The sequence below is a fragment of the Annulohypoxylon truncatum genome (assembly GCF_022578515.1).
Source record: "Annulohypoxylon truncatum strain CBS 140777 unplaced genomic scaffold F4807scaffold_39, whole genome shotgun sequence".
Taxonomy (NCBI): domain Eukaryota; kingdom Fungi; phylum Ascomycota; class Sordariomycetes; order Xylariales; family Hypoxylaceae; genus Annulohypoxylon; species Annulohypoxylon truncatum.
The window spans coordinates 85,659-101,437 of NW_025953825.1; the positions used below are offsets into that span (position 1 = coordinate 85,659).

Here is a 15,779-nt window from a genome sequence, read left to right on the forward strand (position 1 = left end):
CCATCAAAAGTACTATTGCGGTCATGGCAGGCCTTCCTGTTTCAAAAATCCCTTATACAGATAACCTTGGAAGTACTATAGGGAATAATAGCGTTAGTAGCAACATAATATTGGGATTCATATTAAGAGAGAATGAACGATACTGGAAGATGGGAAAAATAGAGGTTTAGGTTCGAGTTTAACTCATATGAGGCCGGACAGTCCCTTCAATGTTCCAAGCTTAAGGTTAAGATGAAGAACGATGAAGGTTGTCGTTGAAGTTACCTAATGTTGAACATGGAACAACAAATTACAAGGGTTCAAAGCTAAGGGACATTGTACCTGTACTTGCCTAACTTGAGAACCCTGGCACCCCGGTTCCACAAGGCTTATCAATAATTGTAGTGACGTCGGGTCGCGCTGATAAGCATCAAACATAGCCCTATGTACCTTAAAAACACGGTTCAACCTCAGGCTTTCAACCTGCAATCACTTAACAGTTCACATCGAATTGCAGGGTTCAAAGGCCATCGAGTCTGTTGCCTATATGTAGACCTCCACCATGAATTGTGCATCCGTACTCACCGACATTTAGAAACAGACGGAATACTTATTATGCCATCTTGTTTCCCTATCCGTTGTTTTCAAACAAGCAATCACCTCGGCAGACCTCAAAGAAAGCCCGGTATCACGACTAGTTGTCTATGAAAACGTCACATCCTACGGTCTCTTATCCGGCCTGACCTCGTCCTCACCATGAGTGAACTTCTCAACTACCTAGTGCAACATGACCAGAATTTTAGAAGGTAAAGGTTTCTCCATTACTCTGATAAGAATGGCGAAGATACATATGTTCTAACTCAAGAAACCTACCAACAGAGCGCGTCTTCCAGCTCTCTACTCTGATTTCCGCTCCCAACGGACCCTAAATCCGGATGGCTTCGTCGCCAACGTTGCAGCATGGAAGCGGGGACTCTCTTCTGCCGCACTCGCCGGCTATACGCCATCCAAATCAACCGCGCGAAATCACTTAATCCTCGACCTAGACAGTGATTCCCTCCTACGATCCCTCGAGAGTAAGCAATTTGGGCGGCCGCTGGCATTAGGCACTGTTCTGCAAGAGGCGATAGCGAACGGGGAGATGATGCCGTTGCAACAATTCCTTAAGGCTAAGGAGAGTATATACTACCGATCATGGGGAAGCATACCGTGGTCGGTTTTGTCTTGGGGGTTAAAGCAGGTAGGGATAGGTGGACCAGGTGACAGCTTGCCTAAGGGCCAATTCGTCGTATTGCAAAACCTAGAGGTAGTGGCCAAGGCATTCGGCGAAGCGATTGCGGACCGCACATCGCCATTCGAGCGAAGCTTTTCGAAGGCTCATTTCCGACGGACGTTTGCCGAGGGTTTACTTGAGAAGAATCAACGACTTTCTGAGACCGATGTTGAGATATTAGTAACGTTTCTTTCACGGGATAAGAACATACTAGCTACGGACGGGAACACGATCAAGATTCGGAGCACTGCTGAAGACGTGGTTATTACGGAGGAGGACTCGGCGATCGCGTCCCTGAAGGAGCTGATGGAGGATCTCACACGACAGACCGAACTACTGAACCATCGCATCGACGAACTAAACGTCGCTGCTCAAGATGCCGTGCGCAGAAAGAACCGGATTGCCGCGCTCGCGGCCCTCAAGTCAAAGAAACAGGCCGAGGCGAACCTATCACGGCGCCACGCTACCCTCAGCCAACTAGAAGATGTCGCTTCCAAGATCGAGCAGGCAGCCGACAATGTCCAACTGGTGAAAGTTATGCAGTCGAGCACGGTCGCGCTTCGCAACCTCAACGCCCAGGTGGGCGGTGCTGACAAGGTCGACGAGGTACTGGATAACCTACGCGAGCAGATGGGCGAAGTGGACGAAGTGGGCAACATCATCGCCGAAGCAGGACCTGGCGCTACTATTGACGAGACAGAGGTGGACGACGAGTTCGAGGCCATGTTGACAGAGGAGCGGAAGAAGGACGAGGAGGCGGAGAGGATCAAGCGAGAAGCGCGGGAGCAGAAAGAAGCCGAGGAGACAAGACGCAGGCTCGCCGAGTTGGAGAAATTGGGACCTTTGCCCCTGCCTGGCCAGGTGGCAGAGAAGGAGACTAGACCTATCACACCCGTCACGGCGACCGCTAACGAGCTAGGAGATATGCACATACAGAATGATAATGGGGCGCAGAAGATAGCGCAGAAGGCCGTGTGAATAATATTAACGACACATCTAAGACTAGGTCGTTCCATTGGAATAAGCAATATGTAATCTATTTTCATGATATCAATGTCGATTTGGAGGAAGTATCTAGATCTACCGTCCCGTTGTCCCCATCCGGGGGAGCCGTTTCGCCTGTCAAGTCAATTACCCCATTTGCTAACGTGGGATCGACCGGAGTCTGCTGTCCTCCCCAGTATGGTAACGATGTTGGCATCTCTGCGTTTGGCTGCGGTACAGGGTCCTCTCCTCCAATTTCCTCTGCTCCGTTTCCAGCATTGGTGGTTTGCTGTATCTCCCCCGTACTCGTTTCGTCTTTGCCGGCCTTCTGCTCTGCGAAAGCTTTATTTCGTCGTGCATTAGCTATTAGATCTTTGAATGAATTATCGTGTTTAGAGGCCCAAGCGGCACCATCGAAGTCCTTGTCTCTGATCTGCGCCCCGAGGTGATTCGACCTCGATGACATCGGTGCCCTGGCGCCTACCGTACGCTCCCACACATCTAGATCTTGCAGAAGTTCTCGTTTTTGCCTCGGATATTGCGAATCGCAGTTTGCGTTCCATATCGTCATCCATTCCTTATGTCTCCTTTCCAGCATCTGTCGGTTTCCCGCTGTCGATATGCCCAGCTCCGACAACTTTTTCTTTAATTGAGGTTCCCTAAGGATTGAGTAGTTTATTGCAGGTAAGCGCTCCATGTTTCTGGGCTGTTGCCTCTTAGGAGGTGGCGAGGAAAATGCGATCGATATGCTGGTAGAACGGGAGGGATGTCTCGAGGGTGTCTTTTGCGGTTGTGGTTCGCCCGGACAGGAAGTATCGAGATGCTTGTTGACTTGGACTTCTTTCATGCGCTGCCAGCAGATAGGACATGCAACCAGTCCGTCGTCAGGCTCGAAATTGGTTTGATCTTGGTCAGGTATGTCGGCTTCTAAGCGCGCCATCTCGGACGTCGCCTCCATACTCCTCGATTTGCTCAATCTTGCGGAAGAGCGCAATCTTTTGCCGGATGGTTCGCTACCCGATTCAAAGTCCTCCGTCTCTTCTAGCTTTCTTTTCGCTGGCTCGGCTGCGGCTTCTTGTGACGTCTTCGCGAAGAGCAGAACGTCCGGTCGGGCCTTCGTAAATGCCGCTACAACCTCTTCCATGGACCAATTGCTACGTAGTTTCATTTCCTGCTCAGTTGTGCGGCATAGTGGACATTTGCCATCGTTCGAAAGCGCGCGACGGATGCATATGGAACAAAAGGTATGATTGCAGGAGGTCAGCATCGGTGTCTTGTAGAAGTCCTTGCAGACTTGACATCGTAAGGCAGCCTCTACCGCAGCAAGGCCGGAGAGCGGCGTTGATAGCCAATCTGTCGAGTCGGCAACATCGTCAAACGTCTCGAGGGCGTTGTCGTTCATTGGGTTGGACAATTGAGGTTTTCGGATGTTTATTGAGTTTATCCAGTGCCTCGGCGAGCGCCGTTCTCAGGGGTTCTTAATTTTCGGCGCTTCTTTGGCGATTGCAAGCATGAAATTTTATGATTTGTGTATGTTATGAAAGAGCTTGTATTTGGGAGTTTCTGAGACAAGGATGGCCAATGTCGAAGTTAAAGGGTGAATTGGTGTCTGATGAGATCATTGAGTCGCGATTCCCTTTTGACACGCGCCTACCACTTAAAAATTGAACCCCTGTTACTGGTCCTTCCTGCCCTGTAAGCCGCTAGCCCCACCACTTAACGCGTTGTTCTTTCTTGACGCGACTCCTAACTTTTGTATTTTAACTCAACAATACCTAATCGGCAACCGGGATTTTCTAAAATTCGCCAAACAACAAGGGAATGAAACATATCACTGCTTGCTCGCCGAGGTCGAGAGTTGATTAATTTAATCAATAATTCCTCGCAACAACTGGCAAATATGGATGACTATAAGCAATACTTAGCCCAGAAAATCCTCACAGAGGATCAGCTTGTGAGTTATGATATGTGCTAGAATCTGATTTCCACCTCATTAACGCGTCCTTTTCAAAGGTGTCATACCGGCTTCTGAGTCGCGCCTTAAAGGTCCATGTCAATACTGCTAAAGAGTACGTATACACCACTTTATTTTACAGAATTCACCAACACTAACCGTATACAGGATGTTATATGAGTTTCATAAATGGCAGAATGACAAACGCCCGGGAAGTCTCCATGCTACTTATCTTGTCTATGGTAGCAAGAAGGTAGAAGAGGTGGAAGAGCAGGATGGCGACGTGAAGATGACCGACTCACAAAATTCTAAAGAGCTACCCGTTCCTTTCTCAGACGAAGTCCCTACTTATACGCTCTCTCTAGTTAAAGAGGAACAACTTCAAGGTTGGCGGACCTATATGCAGCTTGATGGATCTCGCTAATTGAGAATAGATGTGTTAGCAAAATATGAGGTCACCTCTATTCACGTCTATAGCTTAACCCCACATCCACTCAAGGATCTTCAGCTACTAGCCGATACAGCTCGACAGGTCATAGAATTGTCGACTACGGGCAATGTTCCGGCTTCAAGCAAGGATTTTGGTTCTATTGCCAATCCCAATGTGCACAGAAGAGAACGCCGAGGACCAGTATCGAAGCCTGTTGCTAGTAAACCCGCTCCTAAAGCTGAACCGAAGCAGGAGTCAAACCCTGCTGTCGTAAAAGAGGAATCAAAAGCAGCGCCTCAAGCTAGTGCTAAGGGACCGGCAGCTGCAACTGCTAAGAAATCCACGACCGCTTCATTAAAGCGCCAAGGATCTTCGGGAGGCATTGGGCAGATGTTTGCTAAGGCCGCCGCTAGACCCAAGAAACCAGCTGCGAAACCTGCCACTGCGGCAAGCACTGCTGAGGAAGATCAGAAAATGGCCCTGTCGGACGATGGAGAAGATGATACGGAGCCAATGCCCGGAGCTAAGGACGAGTCAAATAGCGCCAGACAATCGAGAATAAATCGTCAGGCCGAACTCCGTCGTATGATGGAAGAAAGCGATGAAGAGGAACCTGAGAAGCCGGAAAGCCCGACCGACGAACCCATGGAGGAGGAGCCCGAGCCGGAACCGGAACCGGAACCGGAGCCCAAGGTAGAAGAACCCGCTGAGATAGTGTCAGCTACGGGTGACGGCAGACGAAGGGGACGACGGCGGGTCACGAAGAAGAAGCAGGTCATGGACGATAAAGGATATCTAGTGACGATTCAAGAACAAGGCTGGGAGTCTTTTTCGGAGGAAGAAAAGGCCCCTCCCCCGACAAAACCAAAAACCCAGTCGGCCAAGTCCGAACCCGCTGCGAAGCCTAAGAAAGCCGCAGCGAAAGGCCAAGGTAACATCATGTCTTTCTTTTCGAAGAAATGAAGATAATCCCGAGAGTAGAAATATTTGATTTACTTGAGACGGGAGGGTAGGCGTTATCGCAAATTTGGTCGGGTATGCCGGGTGGGTTTAGGAATATAATGGTAGAGCATAATATTCAACATTTCCAACGTCAAGGCACTACGCTCGATGGAATATAAACTTGACGTTCTGCCCTAATAAATATGGTTGGTTATGCTCTTGACTTTAAAAGCTGTGTGCTCAATAGGGGGTACCCCTTTTTGGCTCTGTAAGGGGTGTTCCTGAAAAATCTCCAATTGCTTTTCATAACAATAACTAGGTACCTAGTGAACTTATAATAGCTTTAGAGGTATATACAAGTTTCTCTTCTACTCGAAAATGATTTACATCGACCACTCAGGCGGCGATAAAGAATATGCGTGCAGCTGTAATGTATACCTACCTATTTACCTTCTTCATGGGTGGGGATCAGATAAGAAATTTGAACGAGCCTTAAAACGAGATTTAGTCGTAGATAATCCGGGGAGCTATCCGGCAATTGGTGGTGTTAGTGCAATTGAGCATCGTCAAGCATATGCATAAATGCTTTAGTGATGTATGAGATCGACGATTGAGGTTGCTTCTTACTTATTAATATGTGTTGTATTAAAGGAACGCGGGTATGGTACCGAAAACCAAACCATCCCATCTTTGTTACAATGCAGGAGTGTTCTGCGTGAGTCATGCAAACTGCTTACACCATTGTGCAAGTGACTTTGATAAACAAGGAAACATTCGGTAGATCTTGAATTGAGCAATCGTCACGGCTGCCTTTTACGTGGCTAATGACCGAGCTAAGTCGGGAAGACCTAGCGAATTCCGTGAAAAGGGAGTTATTAGTACTCCCAGTTAAGGTAAGCATCTGATAAGAGTAACCCGGTCGACCTCGGAGGGTGAACGCTTAGGATTCCTACTAAATCGGTAATTTACGTAAGCGGGAGAACGGAGCAACAGCTAGGCCGTCGGCATACGGGTTTAGGACCGGACTCGGACGTTAGCAGACCTCGCAATTCCCGCGGACACGAGGCGGTGCATGGTTGACGAAGTGAAACGTCGCGGAGTATTTTCGTAGCAGGAAGCTGAAGTTGATCCCGTGAGCCTCTATTATGCCACCCTCTTTCCCCCCCCCTTTCCCCTCTTACCCACTTAGGGCTTGGAGTGGCGAGGCGGCTGAATGGATGTTATTGTCTATATTGTTAGTAGGTTACTTTAATTCATACATGCGTCGCGTGCTCGCCTAGAAGTCTCGCATCTCGGCCGTGAGAAAGTTTTAAGAGAGCCCCGAATATAAAAAAATTTGATGCAGCGATTGAGGTCCGAGGAAGGCTTGTGAAGGCCCTTAGTGGGGTGGTTCTTTTCTTTGTCAACTTTTCCATTTACATGTTTTCCCATTGGCTTGACTTGTTGCGCCATGAGATTTGAATCAGATTGCCGATATCATGACACTAGGATCTCTCCTCTAACGGTCAAAAAGGCTTCTAGTAATAGGCCGAGCTTAGATCTTAAGGGTTCAGATTTATCGCCACTGCCAAGTTGTAAATGCCGTTGTCCCTTGACTCCATGAAGAATGAAAAGCTGGGGTACCAGGCCAACATCATGAGATTTCTCCGCGAAAGCTTCGAGCTGCCATTGCACATCCATGCTTACCTACGCAGTTGTGCGCAGAACAGGTCAGAACAGGTGTGGAGATAGAGCTGTATTATGATGCACCTGAAGGAATGGGCGTGGGCATCGTTGAATCCCGACAGACTGGGATGGATGTTCCGGCTTCACCCACTGCCTAAGATGAGAGCGTTTCCTCATTGGGTATCTCGGCCAGGCTCGGGCGAATCAGGATTCTTCCCCATAGGCCCGGTGCCTCTACACGCGTCCTAATCCTCCCGGTTTGTTCTCTTAGCTCGACGAAAAACTTTCCAAGCAGCCCTGGCAGCCAAGGTTGTTTCCGAAGCTGCCGCGCCGCTTTGCTGGCTTTACTCGTCCGTGCTATTCTCAGCTTGTATCTAGGTAGCCTGTAGCCTGTAGCCTGTAGCCTGTAGCCTAGCTTGTAGCTTTGCAAGCATAATTGTCATCATCCAGGAATCCATGGTTTGAGGCTGCTAGGCAATAATATGGTTTCGTCATGGGAGTCATTTTAAGATGTAGTGACGATCTGGCCTTTGGAGGGGGCGGGGGATACACTCAGATTTTACACAAACAGCAAATGCAAGTGATGATTCTGGAACTATGTTAGCGTACCTACTGCTTTTTTGCGGTGAAGAACTGCTCTCGTCTAAATCTGTTACATGTATTAATATTGGGTCCGTATGTTGAACGGAGACGATGGCTTTTCAAAGACTTACTACGCTACTCTGCAGTCTCTGCTACTGTGTATTGTATGTAGGTGGTTATTAGGTACTAGTATGGTGTATGGGTAGCCTACCTAGTGAATTGGTGCTATTCCCGAGGTCGTTTGCCTCTCGATTTCATGACGACTTCGGGAGTATCTTGGGTTACGTCGTTTGAGAGCTTTTAGTAATTTGGTTGCCTTGAGTCACAGAATTTAAGGTGTACTGGCAAATGGGAAAATAACACCGTAGCTGGCAGTCACTACGGGCTACCTGACCTCATAACTCTCTAGCTCGTATAGTACTTACGCGAGGTAGGTACAGAGGTAGTTTTGGTAGTTGCAATAGCGACACTAGTAGACTTCCCGGATCCACTGACTTGATTGGAAATTCATGGAAATGTAACCCCAATGACCAACTGGAAAAGAAGGAGCGGGAGACATTAGCATAGGGCTAATGCACGCACCGCACCCTGTTCAGGTGGAGCCTTCCCTGCTTCTTTCTCCAACTGGATAGCTGCTAGGGCCCTATCATAGTAGACTTTTGAGAGAAAAATACCAAAAAAATACGATCCCTCAATTTTTATTATTCCACCCCCAAAATTCAATATCATCCAGCAAAATCCCATTCACACCAACCCATTCCTTTGATGAGATTCTCTTCTTTCTCTTCCTCGTGTGTTTATTGAGGTCTTTACACCCTACACCATAACTACTTTTCTTAATTATTACAATAGCGCGTTTGTTTGACGGCTGTGGTGCTGTCAAATGAACCTGCAACGACCAATTATATCTTTTCTCTATGTAAGTCGTCATTGAATTGAGGACCTTTTTTTCCGCGTCCCACTCGCGCCTCCGATCAAATTTTTGTACTCGAGAGGCGACCTCGACAAATATGACACGCGCAAAACAAACAGACAAAAACTCTACTTCGACATATTCAATCCCAACTATCCTATCGAGTGTATGCTAACTGGAATCTTTTCTACTCTTCTTTTCAGTCACCCTCCCCTCCTGGCGTCATCTAAATGCCCACCATCTATTCGTCCTTGTACCAGAATTTCATCCGTCAAGGATTTGCGAAATCTTTCACTCACGGCTACGCTCAATCCGTCGTAGCTGCAACCCATCCCCATGTTCTAAATTCACAGAACCGTCCGTCGTTTGCGCGACGTAACAGTCAGCGCCTCGGACGTCTCTCTGGTCTTCAGCTCCAGAACGCTTTCCATAGCTCGAATCAGCACGAGCTGCGCCATGACAAGCATGGCGGCCATGGAAACTTAGATGCCTACTTTGAGGCCCTAAGAAAACAGCAGGATACCGGCGATGTCGAAAAAGAATGGACACAATTTCAATTTCCCAAGCCCATAGAATGGAGGCCGAATGCTTCATCCGTCTTCGACGGCCCCGAGTCCAAGACACCGAACGCCGATGTTGCCGAGGCTCTTGGAGCTGACCAGGATGGAGGTGAAGACTTGCCTGTTGCCGTCGACGTAGAAGCAGCTTTGGCGCACATTGATGCCGCTATCGAGAAGGAAATTGAAGTTCGCGGGTTGCGGGAGGCCCTCGAGGAGAATGTCGCGCATTCCCCGCGAGCGCTAACACCGTCTATTGCGAGTGGTATCCAGTCTCGGGCTCTCACTCCTGTCATTGAGAGGTCCGCGACTCCTGCCAGCATTGCTCGCACCGCAACTCCGCCCGTCGATCCCCAATCCCAGAGCTATGCGGATCATCTCTCCAAGCTCTCCGAGGACGGCCGATACGCTGAGATTCCGGCCGTCTTCGAGGCAATGCTAGTCACTGATATCAAACCTATTGCCGCATCTTACAATGCTCTTCTGGTCGCTGCTATTCACATCCCTAGTGAGAAGAATGAGGTGGTGTCCAAGGCCTTGGATGTCTACGCTGATATGATGCGACGGAAGATCGTACCAGACGGCGATACCTATAACATCTTAGTCGGATTATTGGCTGCTCGATGTCTGGAAGTGTCGTCCCTCAAGAAGGGTCTTGAGGACAAGCGTCTTCGTTTTGGTGGTATGGATGAGCCTGGGAAGTTCATGTTCGCCTCGAATGAGCTGGAACACGCCATTCTGTCGGAGGACGATAGGCTCGACTTTGCCATCAAACTGTTCGAGACTTCTGTTTTAACAAACAAAGCGAACTACTCGTCAGAAACTTACCATCAACTCATCTCAGCATGTGCTCAAGCTGGTCGCGTCTCTGACATGCTCCACCTTTTTGAGCATATGGAGCTAAGTGGTGCCGTTCCTTTTGCAGCAACCTTCCCCTCTATGATCACCGCGTTTGCGAACACGGGTGATTTGGCCAGCGCTGTTGAGTGTTATAACGAATACAAGGACCTTGCTGTCGCTCATGACAATGGTAACTACACATTGAATGATCGATTGGACTCGCAGGTTTATGCTTCGGTAATCAATGCTTATATAATCAACGACAAGTTAGAGGGTGCCAAAAAGTTCTACGAGAAGATTGCGGGCTCATACGGCGTACGTGCTGCCGAAATCCGGGACGCTATTATCAGCGGAGGTTTTGTCAAGGGCTTCACTGCTAGGGGAATTTATCATGAAGCGCTTCAATGGGCCCAGAACATCGAGAACAACGCACGTCTAAATGCCTTGGCGGACATCGCAACTGCTGCTGCTGATTCCGGAGACCGACTTACTGCAGTGACTTCTTTTGCCCTCCTCCCCTCTGTTTTCCCGGGTATTGCTGCTCCTGCGATGGCTTTGTTGGCCCTCAGCGTTCGAGAAGGCGACGTTCCGGCTGCTTCTAGATACTGGCACATGCTAAGCAGCCCCGAAACAAGGGTTGACTCAACTTTCATCGAGCCGACCGCCATGTATGCCGTTGCGTTGATTGGTTCAGGTCAGGTTGCCGAGGGGTTATCCGAGTCTGAAATGATGTTCCAGCGAATTCGAGCGGTTGAGAATGAGACAAAGCCACACCTTGCCGATGAAATCGAAGAGGGAATTGAGTTTATCTCTAGGTTCATGGCCACTCGCGGCATCGCTGATCCTCGCGAGGTTGCTTCTCAAACCAGCTTTGGTCAGCAGACATTTTCTGCATCACCCTATCCATCAACGCCTACGGTCTCGAGCTATGAGGACAACTTTGACCCTTACGCCCACAACACCGACTTCAAGGGCTCTTCTATCATCTCGGATGAACTTGAGGGTGCCCATGGACGCAAGGGACCCCGGCTCAATGAGGCACTCTCACGTTTCCGCAACATGCGACGCGCAGGACGACACCCAAGATATATCACCTACGCTAAGATGATCTCTGCTGCGGCACGTGAGGGCAAAATGGACCTGTGTCATGACATTCTGGCCATGGCACGGACAGATGTGCCTTTCCTTCCGCAATACTCTGTCGTTCGTTACGGCTGGTCTTCCATTCTCGATGCTATGGTCGGTTCCTGCTTGACACTCGGCGACCGAGTTTTGGCGGAACAGTACCATCTCGAGCTTCTCCAAATGGGCGCTGCTCCCTCGGCAAATACCTTCGGTCTTTATATTACCACTCTCAAGGAATCCACTAAGACCTTTGACGAAGCTTCCGAAGCTGTCAAGATCTTCCACCGTGCCAAGGCTGAGGGTGTGGAGCCTTCGTCCTTCTTATATAATGCTCTGATTGGTAAACTTGGCAAGGCCCGCCGTATCGATGACTGCCTCTTCTACTTCGCCGAGATGCGCGCCCTAGGTATCAAGCCGACGAGTGTGACTTACGGAACGATTGTCAATGCTCTGTGTCGTGTTAGCGACGAGAAATTCGCAGAGGAGCTTTTCGATGAGATGGAGTCTATGCCCAACTACAAGGCCCGTCCAGCTCCGTACAACAGCATGATGCAGTTCTTCCTCACTACTAAGCGCGACAAGACTAAGGTTCTCGCATACTACGACCGAATGCAGGCCAAGGGAATTGCGCCAACTGCTCATACTTACAAGCTCCTTGTCGATACTCACGCTACTCTCGAACCCGTCAATATGACTGCTGCTGAAGTTGTTCTGGACATGATCCGTGCCTCTGGCCAAAAACCTGAACCGGTACACTACGCTTCGTTGATCCACGCTCGTGGCTGTGTTCTCCACGACATGCAAGGCGCGAGGAAGATCTTCGATTCGGTTATAAATGACCCGACCATTCGTCCCAACGCCTGCCTCTTCCAGGCGTTATTCGAGGCTATGGTTGCTAACCATCAAGTTGCCGACACCGAAGCCGTCCTGTCTCTGATGAAGCAAAAGCGTGTGGAACTTACCCCGTACATTGCCAACACGCTCATTCACGGCTGGGCTAGCGAGAAGAACATCGATAGGGCGTCCTCTATTTACAGCAGTGTTGGTCGCGACAAGCGTGAGCCTAGCACATATGAGGCAATGACTCGTGCCTACCTTGCTGTTGAAGACCGAGAGCATGCTAAGTTAGTGGTGGGCGAGATGCTCTCAAGAGGTTATCCCAGTGCCGTTGTTAACAAGGTTCTGGAGCTCCTTGGTGGCGGAAGCAGCGAAGAAGCGGTTGTTGCTTAAATGTCAACTGTGCGATCGACGTTGCTGCGAGTTCCATTTTCTTCTGTTGTTTCCTTTGTTCTTTGCTTTTGATCGCGATACCCCATCATCTTGTGCTACAAGAGGTTGATATGATTCTTTTTTCGCCGGGGTAGTCGGTTGAAGCGAAGGGCAGCATAACTGATCTTGGGCCAGGCGTCTTTTGGTTTGCATGTAAAACGGGTTACGGGCCGGGCACCAGGGGAAAAGGGCATCGGCTGGCACGGATTTATAGATCAATCTCCACTCTGCATATACTGCGAAAGAACTTCCATATTATTATTATCTACGGGCGGAGAGCTATTGGGGGGGACTAACTACAGGACCCCATGGGTTTGGGCGATGGTCAGCCCACGAGATAAAGAGAAAGGCGTTCGGGACGGTTAATTGATGGCGACGCACTCACGATACATTTGTATGGTGCGTGAGAGCGCTTATGGATTAGCGCTGACGTAGCTTCGGGTGTCTCGTATGATAAAATAATTACATGGAAGTTGTTCTAACTATTTATGCGTCCGTATTGTGATGTGATACTATCGTTTGCCGTTATAATCAAGGTATGCAAGGTACGCTCGACAACTCATTAGCATATTAGATGTACTATGAGAGCAGACTCGTTTCGAAGCATTGCTACAATAGATATATATATATATATATATATATATATATATATATATATATACGGGGTATGACCGGAAGTTAAATCAATAAATCATATTGAATTCCTCGTCAACTCCACTCATTCATCGTGCTCGTACTATTTTTTGTCTATACCCCTAATCACCAACCCATGCATGCCCCACATCCCATATCCCATCTCCTAACATCATCCAGCCCACCTCAACCGATATTAAACTCCCCAGCCGCGCTCATAACCTGCTTCATCTTCATCCGCATCCTCCTCGCCGCGTCCTCATCAACGGCATTTTCGCCATCGCTCTCGTCGCCAGCCCTGCGCCTATTCTGCCCACCATTACTGGTATTACTACTATTACCGCTCTTCTGCTGCGGACCAGGTCTATGCGTCCTCCTCGACGGCCCGCCCCCGATCCCGCCCGGCGCCTCGCGCAGCCCGAAGCTCTTGGCCGCGTGGCCCAGGTGCAGCTGCGTGATGTCGAAGAAGCCGCGCTCGTCGCGGACGTGGGTGGCGTACGCGCGGATGTGCGAGCGGAAGGCCTGGCGCGCCGAGTCCAGCAACTTCTTAGCCTCTCCCCCCTTTCCGCCTTCCGCGCCCTCCTTGTCAGAAGCCAGGAGCCGCTGCTCGATGTGCAGTTGCAGCGCCTCCGCGCGGGAGTTCGGCGTCTGACGTTCCGATACTAGGGTCTGGGCTTCGGACGTCTTGTCTGATTTGGGGAGGGTGATGGGCGTTACGAAGCCCTTCTGCAGGGTGGAGTCATAGGACTGGGGCGTGAGCGGGGTCGCGGATTTCAGCAGCTCGACATAACCTTCCTCGCAGCCCGGTTGGAGGAACAACGTGGCCTTGCCCGGCCGACCCGCGCGCGCGGTTCGGCCGATGCGGTGGACGTGGTCGTCGATGCTGAAGGCGGGGTCGTACTCGATGACGAGGTCGACTGCGGGGACGTCGAGACCGCGAGAAGCGATGTCGGTTGTGATGAGCACGGACGGGTCCTTGGAGGCGTGGAAGGCGGCCAGGGTGGATGTGCGCACGGGTTGCTGCAGCGAGCCGTGGAGTTTGAGGAGGGTTATGTCCGGGTTTGCCGGCGATGTGATGTAAGCAGCATCGGCAACGGTGTCTTTTGTAGGGGACGCGTCCTTGGATGAAGAGGATTGTGATGGCGTAGAGCGGAGTAAGTCGAAGTGAAAGTCGACTGAGTCGGCGCAAGAGATAAAAACGATAGCTTTCATGACCGAGCCTTTGCGAGCGAAGGACGACTTCAGAAGTGCTATCAATGTGACCAGACGTAATTTGGCTGGTACAACGATATAAGACTGTTTGAGCTGAGACGGCGCGCTAAAAACAGCATCGTTGGTATCAGTCGCCGCGTCGCCCTCGTTCTCTAACTTAGATGCTGTGATGTGGACAGCATCTTGTAAACTAATCTCGCCCAGCTTTTGCACGTTCATTTTCATTGTGGCGGAACAGAGGACGGTGACACGCCGTTGCGGCAAGGCGCCAAGGGTTACCCCCTCCTTATTCGTCTCTTTAAGCTTCTCCTGACGGATTTTCCCCACGATGCTTTTTAACTCGTCTTCGAATCCCATCTCCATCAGCCTATCCCCTTCATCGAGAACGAGCCATCTCACGGTGCCGACGTCTAGGACTTTCGTGTTGTCCAGATGATCAACGAGACGGCCAGGTGTGGCGATCAGTATGTTAACCCCCTTCCTAAGTCGAGCCTTTTCGGACTTCTTGCTCTCTCCTCCTGTCACAGTCGTGCTGACGATCCAAGGGGTAGAATGCAGCACCTTCTCCAGAACAGCAGCAATTTGTTTACATAGTTCCCTCGTAGGGGCTAAGACAATAGCGAATAAGCCTGAGTCACGATGTATTCGAGTTCCGGTACTAGAGCCGTCTTCATTATGACTTAAGGCTATAATCCGCTGAACGACAGGTAATAGATAGGCTAGAGTCTTCCCAGATCCTGTTTCAGCCTGCAGAAAAGCATCGCTGTCATCCTTTATGAGCAGCGGGATAGTATTCTTTTGTATAGAAGTCGGGGCCTTCATCTCGAGCTTAGACGACAAGTGTTGTGCGATGCGCGGCGACAACCCAAGGGCGCGGAAGTTTTCGGCTTCATCTGATAATGGGGCATTTGACGGCTTCGCTGGTTCTGTCTCGTCGATTACATCCTCGAAAACAGTTCTCGGTGTCGGGTTGGACGTAAATAGTCTGGACGTAACGCTGCCACCTGGTCTAGAACCCGTGCTATATGTGTCATGCCCAGAGTGCGCTATTCGGCCATTCGAGTCGCCGAACGTCCTCTGACGCTTCGCAGGCCTCTCATCCTGGTCGTAGTCATGGTGAAGGTGTCGTCGATCATTAGACAGCGGGGTGGAATTGGCTGAACTCGCATGCCCTTCGCGATTCTTTCGTGCGCTTCGCTGAGCGTGGACTCGATCTCTCCAGCGACCACCTGTGAACTTGACCTGTCTCTTAAGCGGAGCATCACCGCCAATGTCAAAGTTGAGAAGCATACCACCGTCTGCCATGGTCGCGAAATTGCGGATGTTCCTTATGAAGGTCTTGGAAAAGTGGAAAACGGCAGAATTTCCTGAACTTTTTGGCGGTCGATACCTATGCATGGATTAGTATCGATAGTAAGTAC

General features: G+C 50.0%; 5 protein-coding genes across 5 annotated transcripts; 3 read left to right on the plus strand and 2 right to left on the minus strand.

The window, feature by feature from the left end:
* Positions 1-735: 735 nt before the first annotated feature.
* On the plus strand, positions 736-2,230 carry F4807DRAFT_464263 (Snf7-domain-containing protein; the record flags this gene model as incomplete). The annotated part of the gene is made up of 2 exons (XM_048002093.1): positions 736-785; positions 859-2,230. 2 exons carry the CDS (start codon positions 736-738, stop codon positions 2,228-2,230), a joined length of 1,422 nt encoding a protein of 473 aa, XP_047850322.1.
* A 32-nt stretch (positions 2,231-2,262) lies between these two features.
* Positions 2,263-3,957, minus strand: F4807DRAFT_253210 (DNA repair protein rad18). Its single transcript, XM_047994392.1, has one exon. The coding sequence runs from the start codon at positions 3,636-3,638 to the stop codon at positions 2,295-2,297; it is 1,344 nt and encodes a 447-aa protein (XP_047850323.1). The 5' UTR covers positions 3,639-3,957; the 3' UTR covers positions 2,263-2,294.
* A 25-nt stretch (positions 3,958-3,982) lies between these two features.
* Positions 3,983-5,762, plus strand: F4807DRAFT_253226 (DNA polymerase subunit Cdc27). The gene is made up of 4 exons (XM_047994393.1): positions 3,983-4,190; positions 4,250-4,305; positions 4,359-4,576; positions 4,625-5,762. The coding sequence occupies exons 1-4, from the start codon at positions 4,137-4,139 to the stop codon at positions 5,581-5,583; spliced, it is 1,287 nt and encodes a 428-aa protein (XP_047850324.1). The 5' UTR covers positions 3,983-4,136; the 3' UTR covers positions 5,584-5,762.
* A 2,717-nt stretch (positions 5,763-8,479) lies between these two features.
* F4807DRAFT_441540 (uncharacterized protein) lies at positions 8,480-12,998 on the plus strand. The gene is made up of 2 exons (XM_047999390.1): positions 8,480-8,728; positions 8,926-12,998. Exon 2 carries the CDS (start codon positions 8,953-8,955, stop codon positions 12,472-12,474), a length of 3,522 nt encoding a protein of 1,173 aa, XP_047850325.1. The 5' UTR covers positions 8,480-8,728; positions 8,926-8,952; the 3' UTR covers positions 12,475-12,998.
* Positions 12,999-13,160: 162 nt separating this feature from the next.
* F4807DRAFT_441541 (DEAD-domain-containing protein) lies at positions 13,161-15,746 on the minus strand. The gene has a single exon (XM_047999391.1). The coding sequence runs from the start codon at positions 15,661-15,663 to the stop codon at positions 13,333-13,335; it is 2,331 nt and encodes a 776-aa protein (XP_047850326.1). The 5' UTR covers positions 15,664-15,746; the 3' UTR covers positions 13,161-13,332.
* Positions 15,747-15,779: the final 33 nt, after the last annotated feature.

Coding starts and splice junctions, on each gene's coding strand:
- F4807DRAFT_253226 (XM_047994393.1), top strand. CDS start 4,137: ATGGATGACTATAAGCAATACTTAGCCCAGAAAATCCTCACAGAGGAT. Junction 4,191..4,249: donor TCCTCACAGAGGATCAGCTT/GTGAGTTATGAT, acceptor TCCTTTTCAAAG/GTGTCATACCGGCTTCTGAG. Junction 4,577..4,624: donor TAAAGAGGAACAACTTCAAG/GTTGGCGGACCT, acceptor AATTGAGAATAG/ATGTGTTAGCAAAATATGAG.
- F4807DRAFT_441540 (XM_047999390.1), top strand. CDS start 8,953: ATGCCCACCATCTATTCGTCCTTGTACCAGAATTTCATCCGTCAAGGA.
- F4807DRAFT_253210 (XM_047994392.1), bottom strand. CDS start 3,638: ATGAACGACAACGCCCTCGAGACGTTTGACGATGTTGCCGACTCGACA.
- F4807DRAFT_441541 (XM_047999391.1), bottom strand. CDS start 15,663: ATGGCAGACGGTGGTATGCTTCTCAACTTTGACATTGGCGGTGATGCT.